We start from the raw sequence: 9,317 nt of genomic DNA, 5'->3' as shown, positions 1-9,317 counted from the left end.
CAAAAGACAAAATGAGAGCAAAATCAAGTTATAGAGAGCGTAACTAAAAATAAGCCTGTTTACATCACTCCAAAGTTTACTAAAGCCGGATTTCCTCACCGAGAGCTTTGGGTGCAACAAGGCATACAACCCTTCGTGCCTATCTCCCACCTTGCTTCACACATCACGTGACGAGAGACACGAGCACAAAGGTAAATGTACATTGATGCACCAAGTTTTTAGTCTCCTTTGAGGCTACCTTTGTTCTGTTACAATTAATCAATCGAAGTTGATGCAATCAAAGGATGTCAAAAATCCTCTCAATCGAAGTTGATGCAAACAAATAGTGCCAAAAATCCTCTTACTTCAAATTAAGGGAGGAGTTGAGACATACGGAGAAACTATCAAAGCCGGAAATGGACATTACTCGAGAATGGAGCAAAAGAGAGTGTAGTCTAACATACAAAACACCAGCAAGATGCAGTTGCTTCGGTTTGACCAGACCACAAGACTAGAAGTTAGAGATCAGTTTTGCTGAGCTACACTTCTATTACAATTTGAGTTTCAGTTATGTTAGTTGCTTGTATTTATAAACAAACGCTGTCTCTCCGTCTGATTCATTATTCGATGAGAAAAAACTTTCCGCTTCATTTTCATTCGAGGAGTAATCCTCATGCTTCGCGCTCTCCGCAGACTTGTCAATTTCTTTGATAAGGTGCCGAGTACAAGTTCCATGGTTCGTTTCAGCATATCATCTCGACTGCAGAAGGTAATATACTAAACTTCCTTGGCAGGAATCCTAAATGTTCGCCATCAGATTGAACATAAATGTTGCCACTACCTGAAATGTCTTCCACCTCAATAGAATGCACACTGCAAAAAGAACGAAAATACATAAATGAGATCCAAAGACCAATCGCTACATGTAATGGCTGCGGATGAATTAACTCTCGGGCAACCAATTCAAATCATTTGAATCGTGATGTTATGCATACTGATGTGATGAGTGCAGTTGGTTACAAATAAAGAAACAAAGGAGAAATAGGTATGCACGTCTGTTTGTGTAACGCAACTCCACCAGGTAAGACATACCTTCTCGAAGATACATTTTTCACTGTTAGATGTGTCCCATTATAGAGCTTATGTAGCTTCAGAATAAAGTCATACCACTTGAAGTCCTGAAGAATCACAACCTGCGAAGAAAGTTTTATAAAAAAGATCAAATGTACTGGCAAAGACACTGCAATTATAATGTTTCGTTTTTAAGAAAAAAAATAATTATTGCAAATAATTAGGAAGGTTATGTGCAGAAAAACAAATCCACCTCAAAACTGCCACTGCGAGGGTCAGCATTTGGTGTAATTTTCATACCACCACCAAAGAATTTTGCGTTTCCAACACAAAGGGCTGTTACTTGAGAGTACACTTCCCACTCCCCTTCATTGACCTAAACTAAAAAACATTCTTATTAAGCAAAAGCAATGGTACAAGAGGGAAAATAGCATGCATGTGACATACAGACTGTTAGTGACATATTACAAAAATTGACCTTGATTTTAAGGTCCTGATTACGGTGCCCAACAAAGGCTTTTAAAGAACCAATAACGTAGCACAAGTTTCCAAATCTCTTGAAACTAGAAGCATGGTATCCTGCTTTTGCACTCCTGCATCATATCCCCAAAAAATTGGCCATACGACTTTCTAAGATCAGAATGTGCCTTTGTTGAAGCTAAATTGACAAAATTTCTATGTTCACCTTACAAATGAATGTCAGCAACATTAACAAAATAATGAGGTTCTCCGTCTTCTCCACTAATAACACCAACATCTATCCATGATCTCTGCCCTGCAGAGTACGATTAGAAATATAAATGACAAACTAAATGCAAATACAAAAAGAGTAGAACAAAAAAAAAGCCTAAAAAATCAAGAGAGAGAGAGAGAGAGAGAGAGAGAGAGAACCTTTGGCAATGCGGTCAATGGCTTCACAAGGATCATTTTTCCTGATAAATAACAGACACTTAACAATCTAAAACAAGTATACACAAAAACTCAGAGAAAATGATAACTGACTGAAACGCATGAACTAACCAGCCAAATGATCTGGCAAAATCTGACCCTGTCCCCAAAGGAATGAGCTGTGGAATGCAAAAAATAAATTACATCTTCCCTTCAGAAATCCAAAACATCCAAAGTCCAAACCAGGCAGTAAAGGGATCAACTGAACATGTCACCGATGCAATAACTGAAGTTTCCTTTACATACACAATAAACAGTTGGAAATTGAAATTACTGGATTCTCGTAGTAATCACTTACACCGAGTGCAGTTGAACGGGTGGCATCCCTATCATAATTAGTAACAGGTTTTCCTGCCCAAAAGAATCCATTAACAACCTGCTTATCATAAGCCAATGTCGACGAGTGAGAATATTTATCAGATACTTTTAGATCAGTAACATAGCTCAATACTGACGGTTATTAATACCAAGCATTCACTTAGAAATTCTTTAAAACAAGGGTTCATTGAAGCCTTTGTCTGATGACAAAAGATTTGGTCACGTGATCAAACCAAAATGACTCATCATAAGGATCGTAAATAATAAAAAACAATAGTCAATTGCATAATATGAAGACCCATGTTTTTTTTTTTGGTGTTTTGGGGGGGGGGGGGTCGGTGTGGGTGGTGGTGGGCGCGGGGGTTGAGGGGAATCAACACGATTGTGCGATGAAATTTACCTCATGCAGAGTTCCATCTCCTCCCACCACAATTACAGCATCAGCTCCTTCCCGTATAGCCTGCATACCATAAGAAACCATTTTAAACCAATCTTCCCTAAGGAAACTAGATTTATGTCAAGTTCAAATAATAACAGTACAAAATCCCACCTCTCTCGTTATGTCAATCGCATGAGAAGGACCTGATGTCAAAGATTCACATATCTGCCGATAAGAAGAGAAAGTAAAATTAGACAAGTTCAACATGTGTGTTTCAATGGGGAAACAAAACAGATACAACACGGACTTCAAATAAATAATTGGATAAGAGTGATCTGTTCAATTGCATACACAAGCGTGGGGAAGACAGACAGAGAGGAGATCACCAAATCCACTGCAAGCCTTTAATTCAATGGTTCTACATTTTTACAAATTTACACAAGCGTGGTGAATAGTAATTGGTGAAGTGATTGGTTAAAACTTGTGGTGTACAGCAAGACCCAAAAATTGAAACAAAAAGAAATTCCAAACCGCAGAGCACTTGGGACAAACACTGAAAACGATTCCCAGGTATAACAGTGAAAACAATAACATAGTAAATTGCTTTACAAAAGAGCATGAATTTCATGGATATACATATGATCTAAGATTTCAACCAAAAAAAACATATGATCTAAGATAACATAGGATTTCCAATTGTCTTGCCAAGCAAGATTAATTAATCCAAAAGATTAATACAAGCAACGCAAGTACAACCAAAATTAACATAAATTAGTGGGTTTCAATCTCCAACCTCTAACGAATTGTGAAACCAAAATTGGATAATTGGGAAAAAACCAAAGAGAGGAAAATTGGGTAAGAAACTCACATTGCAATCAGCGCCAAGGCGAGACCTTAGATACGGAAGCAGCTTCTTCCACTCCGTCCCTGTCCTCCCATTCGCACCTGCTCCAATTTCCCATTTCAATAACCCACAATAATCATAAAAACACACCCACAAAACTTATAAAAACACAGAAACAGAGAGAGAGAGAGAGAGACCGCTGGGATTGACGACGAAAACGAGGTCGCGGCGGCGAGAGGAGGAAGACCCATTTCGCAGAATGGAGCGGTCAGCGCACAGATCAGGAGCTTTGGGGAGCTCGGCTCTCACAGCCCATGATGTCGCCATTGAAAATCTCACTCCTCCTACTGTTATTCCACCACCGCCTCCGAATGCTATCAGATTAATGCCCATATCTTTTCTTTTTTAAGCTTCGGTTTTGGTTCTGTCGGTTATCCGATTTGCCTAACTTTGCAGAGGAAATCAGGGTTTCAACTGGTTAATCAGATTTCTCACCTCACTGGTTTGGGATCGTTATGCTTTGAAAAAAACCAGTTTCTGCTGTGATTAAGAATAAGCAGTTGTGAAATAAAGTAAGAGTGTTTGGTAAATTTTTTTGTAAAAGTGTTTTTGAAAAAAAAAACAGTATTATAATGTTTGGTAAATTTTTATGTAAAACAGATGTGAAAAAAAAATCGATTTTTTAAAACTTGGTTTTTCAGCTTCTTGTTCTTGGCTTTTTTTCACCAAAACTGTGAAAAAAAAGCTGAAGTTGAATGTTTACCAAACACAAAAAACAGCTCCCAGCTTTTTTTTATACCAACTTTTTTCAGAATCACGTCAATACCAAACCAGGCCTAAATCGAATATAAGATCTTACATTTACAAGTAAAAAGAGAATATCAATGAGTACGTAGTACTAACTGAGTCGACAGACCAAACTCTTATACCAGCATTCAAAACTTAACCGAGCCTTATCTAGGTTTTTAAGTGATTCCCATTAACATTATTAGTTGTCGGACTATTAAAGTAAAATAATCGCTGGGTGAATTTATAATACTAAACACAAAATCATTCTGATGGGAATCAACGTCATTATCTAATCTGTTGGTAGACGACACCTTTCTGTTTATTTCTTGATCCATATATTTGATTAGGATTTAGTGATACGTTAAACTTGGAATCTTTGATCATAATTATTGTATAAATCGATAGCGACATGAATTATACTTTTCACCATTAATTTTATTCATCCTTATTAAAACAAATTATCAAACAATTAGTTCGTTTTAATCAATGAGCCACTAGTGATTTACAGCTGCATAATTTACACAAGAAGAACTAAGATCATTTTCATTGAACATACAGTAAAACAGTTGGTGGTTTTAACTTGGCAAAATTACAAAACAGCATCAAAATGTCATCCTCTCCAACCTCCAAACTTTCACCGTCGTCCTCTTCCACCCTTCGAACTGAAATGGTGAGACTTGAGCTTCTTCTTGCGCACCGCTGATGCAGGGCCGGTCTCTCTGAACGGCATTCCCATCTGAGCCAAAAGCGTCTGAGCTTCTTTATCTGTTTTGGCAGTTGTTCTGATGCACACATCCATTCCCCTGCCCTTGCCAAGATCAAAGCGGATCTCTGGGAACACACTCTGTTCCTTAACCCCAAGGGCATAATTTCCGTTTCCATCAAAACTATTCGGGTTTAGACCTTGGAAATCCCTTGTCCTAGGAAGACCCAAGTTAATGAGACGATCAAGGAATGCGTACATCACCTACAAAATCGAACAGTAAGCGTAGTGCATGAGATTGGATGCATTTGGGATGTATCAGAGAAACAGAAGTATTTTCAAAACTATTGGCATAGGAAATACTGGTTCAGAATTTTTCGAGGACAGATAAGACATTATGGTGCATGCATCTTCAATCAATACTAACAATGCAATATTAAATGTTTTGAGCGGAAGGAAGAAGAAAAGATTCACCCACATAACAGTTCTTGAGTACGATTTTGTAAGGGGAAAGAATTTTGCTTCTCATCAAACTATTTCTTTCTGTTGCAACTACTTATTATTTCTCATCCTCACCATCACCAATGCAGAGTTGCTACAAACACCAAAATTCACTCAGCACACAAATCATGGCTGCTCTTGCAGAAACCGCTAACCACCCTCACCATTGAACATCAATTTACCAAACAACTTACAAATTCGGTCGCTGTTGCCAACTTGCCACCACGACTGCAGTCTAACAACTACCTCATCAGGATATAATTCCACACTGTAAATAAAGGCACTCTTTGCCTATGATCAGACCTTATAGACCAAACTACCACATCATTAATGATACGTTTTACGCACTAAATTGTTATTGAGCATTATTGATATGATACCAAACTAAGAAGGAAAAAAAGATATGACCATTGTGTCACCATCATATAACCTACAGAACTTCCAGAAAGGCGCCGCGTAATTTGAAGTGTTATCTTAAATCGTGATTAATGAACATTTTAAGTATTGAAATGGAGATGATAAGAAACATGAAGGGTATACAATAGACATGCTCAAGAGCAATAAAAAGAAACAGTCTTGTTAGTATCTATGCAGAAGATAAGATTCACTTTTAGGGGTGAAAAGCAAACTCACATTTCCTCTGAGTGTGACAGCAATCCCAAGTGGCTGGCCTTCCCTGATCTTGAAGGTAGCAAGGGAAACCTTTGCTCGTGTCTTGATGGGTCTCTGCCCTGTAATGAGTGCTAAGTCATTCATTGCCGCTTCCAATCCCTTAGCATTCTGTTGAGCATCTCCAATACCGCAGTTCACCACAATCTTCTCAATCTTTGGAACCTACCCAAGTTCCCAGGTGCAGAAACAAAAGCAAGATAACACTCCATTAAACTGCTGAACCCCATGGCGGAATAACAAAACTACCGAAAGCAATATGGACAAGAATATCAACAAAATAGTATTTCCATTGCTTACAAGGATAATGCATCCCGGAAATCTCCGGACAAGGCAAAGAAGAATGTATCTTGCACCCAACCCAATTGACCAGTATAGATAATACAAATCTTCAGGGAACAATGCAATGGGGGTTGAATTATCAAATTCAACACGAAATTCTCCACTTTCGGAAGGTATTAACACAAAAAATAAAGTCTTTATGATTGAGAAAATTGTATCATAACACCAAAATTGAACCACATTGTCACTGTCAGCTCTCAAAGTTAATTTCAGTAAAAGGAAATTCACTGCAGCTAAATCCAAAATTTGATTGCTTACCCAAAACGAATCAAGTTCTGCTAAAATTAGAGGTTTTAATTCATTTTCCCACCAAAACAAGCAAACCCCATTTCATTATCACAAAACAATGCCCAGAAAAATAAAAATTAGCAAAATTAATGAACAAAAAAATTATTTAGAAATAAAATTGCGGGTTTTTTTTTACCTGGTGGATGTTGGTGTAGGAGAATTCTTCTTTGAGCTTAGGGATGATTCTTTCGAGGTAAGCGGTTTTGAGCCGGCTGACCTTCTCTGCCTCGGACTTCTCCACCAGCGCCACCTCCGCGGCCTTAACGGGCACCACCACAGTCCTCGGTTTTCCGTGCGACTGTCGAAAAGGCGGAGGTGAAACCGCAACTGGGAATTGGCCGTGAAACGACGACGTGGCAGAGCGGAAGAGCGAAGGCCAGGCCATTGTTGTGTCTAAATTTTCCAGTATCCGTTTGTTTTTTGAGCTGAGGGGGAAGGGGTTTAGGGAGGGAGGTGGTGGAAGGGGCTCGTATTTGAACTTATTTACGATAATGGCTGTGAGAGAAGGTTGAGGTTTTGTTTTGTAAATTTGGTTAATAATAGGGGTAGTTGTTGGACATAGCTCTCTGTGAATGAAATAGGATAAGGTAACGCGCTTTAGGAGAAAATGACGTATTATCTGTCTAACCAAGAGTAAGGGCAAGTTTGGCATTGGCATTTTTCTTAAAAAAAATTGCTTTTCTTGTATTGTGGGAATAAACAACTTTAAAATAAAGTTGTTGAATTTTTTGTAAAAAGTTGTAAGTGTTTGATAAATTTTTATATAAAACTGTTGTTATATATTTTCTTTTTGATCGAATGGTTGTGAATATGTTAAACGACTAAAAATGATATGGTATTGGATGTGATGTAATAATTGTCAAAAAGAATAATGTAACGACAAAGATTGTAACTTTTTCCAATATGCTGGGCATACTTGTCGTTTGAAAATTTCATTAAATGGGCACTGTTCGTTATGCTTTGAAAAAAAAAACATTTTTGAGGAAAAAAAAAAAACATTTTTGAGGAAGAAAAAAACATTTTTTTTAGAAGCATGGTAGTTTCTGCTTTTTTATGTTTTTCTACTTTCATTAATAGCATTTAAAAAAAACACACTTTTTTTTTGTTTTACCAAACACATTTAATGTTTCAAAAAATTTTAATAAACTGTTTTTTCTAGAAGCACCACAATCTCAAACCAACCCTAACACAATTGTGTTGCCTGAATTTTTTAGCATAAATAAGTAAAAATTGGGGAAGATCCTACTACTTTTACCATAAGGCCAACTTCAACGGTTGGAGTTAAAACTTAAACTTTTAGCCCATAAAATTTAAGTTCTATTTCAGAAACAACTCTTTTCCTCTAACGATTTTGACTTAAAATTTTAGCCCGAGATTATTAAAAGATGATTTATTTTAGTTTTATTTTCAGTGACATTTTTAAAAATAAAATTTATGTAGCTTAACGATAGGGAGTACCTTAGTATACAATCATGCACAGTAATGGTAGTCCTTATTACATCTAAGGTCAACTTAGATTCACCAAACCAAGGTTCATCTCGTGTAGTGATTGTGGACTTATAGAAGGATATTGACTAGACATTTGATGTATCAGACTTGGCTCAATCTTTCATAGCATGCATTCTCATCTATGTCGCAATTGGATTCAATCCCCCAAACTGACTCTACTTGTTGCAACCTTCCAACCGCTCAACAACCTATAACCTAAAATATTTAAATTATGATAAATAATGAAAAATCACTAAACTTACCTCATTCTGACCCATATGCACCACATGAAAGAACATTGAAAACCACACAACCTACCCCCGTTCTTAAACACAAATACATGGGTGGATAGAAGGAAAAAAAAAACGAAAAATTGTATGTCAAAAGTGAATTTTTGTAGATGTTTGAACAAATACATAGGTATTTATAGAGTTTTTAGGTGAATTTTGATTTAAATAAAAAAAATAATAATAATTTTTTATGTTGGATTTAATGTATTTATAAATTTGATTTTTTATAAGAAAAATAATTTGAAGTTGGATCGTTGGTTGATTCAACGGTCCAACTTGCCTCATTTTATATGGCTAAATTGGGCCCAAAAATAAGTTTTAACCCAAGTTCATTTTAAGCCCAATGATTGGAGAAATTTTGGGGGTTTTAAAACTCAAATGTTGAGTTGTAACCCAACCATTGGATTGGTCTAAGAAATGGTAAAATAAGAAAACACACAAAAAAAAGTATCTTTTTAATTTATATTTTGGGTTTTCATGTATGTCATACTTTAACTTGTGAAATTCCGTCCCCAGATTTCACTATTTGATTTCTGTAATTCGTATTTTCCCGATTTTATTTTTATATTTGTGAATTTTAGAGGTTTTGACTAGTTATTTAAGTTCGACTTTTCTTCACCAACCATTAAAAATTCATAGCCCTTTCGAGACCATACTTAGTATTTTCGGATAAAACTCGATCCCATGAACGCGTACGCGAAAACCATT

General features: G+C 36.6%; 2 protein-coding genes across 2 annotated transcripts; both read right to left on the bottom strand.

Annotated features, from left to right (window-relative positions):
* Window positions 1–323: 323 nt before the first annotated feature.
* On the bottom strand, window positions 324–3,988 carry LOC137733953 (sphingoid long-chain bases kinase 2, mitochondrial-like). Its single transcript, XM_068473174.1, has 12 exons — window positions 3,737–3,988; window positions 3,564–3,640; window positions 2,867–2,920; window positions 2,717–2,776; window positions 2,297–2,374; window positions 2,071–2,117; window positions 1,942–1,982; window positions 1,741–1,825; window positions 1,529–1,643; window positions 1,304–1,426; window positions 1,072–1,172; window positions 324–852 (listed from the first exon to the last, which is right to left on the bottom strand). Exons 1-12 carry the CDS (start codon window positions 3,930–3,932, stop codon window positions 723–725), a joined length of 1,107 nt encoding a protein of 368 aa, XP_068329275.1. The 5' UTR covers window positions 3,933–3,988; the 3' UTR covers window positions 324–722.
* Window positions 3,989–4,801: 813 nt separating this feature from the next.
* Window positions 4,802–7,282, bottom strand: LOC137735037 (large ribosomal subunit protein uL5c-like). Its single transcript, XM_068474397.1, has 3 exons — window positions 6,968–7,282; window positions 6,166–6,366; window positions 4,802–5,295 (listed from the first exon to the last, which is right to left on the bottom strand). The coding sequence occupies exons 1-3, from the start codon at window positions 7,214–7,216 to the stop codon at window positions 4,963–4,965; spliced, it is 783 nt and encodes a 260-aa protein (XP_068330498.1). The 5' UTR covers window positions 7,217–7,282; the 3' UTR covers window positions 4,802–4,962.
* Window positions 7,283–9,317: the final 2,035 nt, after the last annotated feature.

This window comes from Pyrus communis, chromosome 5 (genome assembly GCF_963583255.1).
Source record: "Pyrus communis chromosome 5, drPyrComm1.1, whole genome shotgun sequence".
In the NCBI taxonomy this organism is placed as follows: Eukaryota; Viridiplantae; Streptophyta; class Magnoliopsida; order Rosales; family Rosaceae; genus Pyrus; species Pyrus communis.
The sequence above is the reverse complement of the archived record's forward strand: the minus strand, read 5'-3'. Positions and strand labels throughout refer to the sequence as shown.

What these genes read in the sequence shown, in the direction of transcription:
- LOC137733953 (XM_068473174.1), bottom strand. Translation starts at nt 3,932, where the DNA reads ATGGGCATTAATCTGATAGCATTCGGAGGCGGTGGTGGAATAACAGTA. An exon ending in TTTCGTCGTCAATCCCAGCG is followed by an intron (nt 3,641 to 3,736) that starts GTCTCTCTCTCT and finishes AAATTGGAGCAG; the next exon opens with GTGCGAATGGGAGGACAGGG. An exon ending in TTTGCCAGATCATTTGGCTG is followed by an intron (nt 1,983 to 2,070) that starts GTTAGTTCATGC and finishes GTTATTTATCAG; the next exon opens with GAAAAATGATCCTTGTGAAG.
- LOC137735037 (XM_068474397.1), bottom strand. Translation starts at nt 7,216, where the DNA reads ATGGCCTGGCCTTCGCTCTTCCGCTCTGCCACGTCGTCGTTTCACGGC. An exon ending in CCTACACCAACATCCACCAG is followed by an intron (nt 6,367 to 6,967) that starts GTAAAAAAAAAC and finishes GAACTTGGGTAG; the next exon opens with GTTCCAAAGATTGAGAAGAT. An exon ending in CTGTCACACTCAGAGGAAAT is followed by an intron (nt 5,296 to 6,165) that starts GTGAGTTTGCTT and finishes TCGATTTTGTAG; the next exon opens with GTGATGTACGCATTCCTTGA.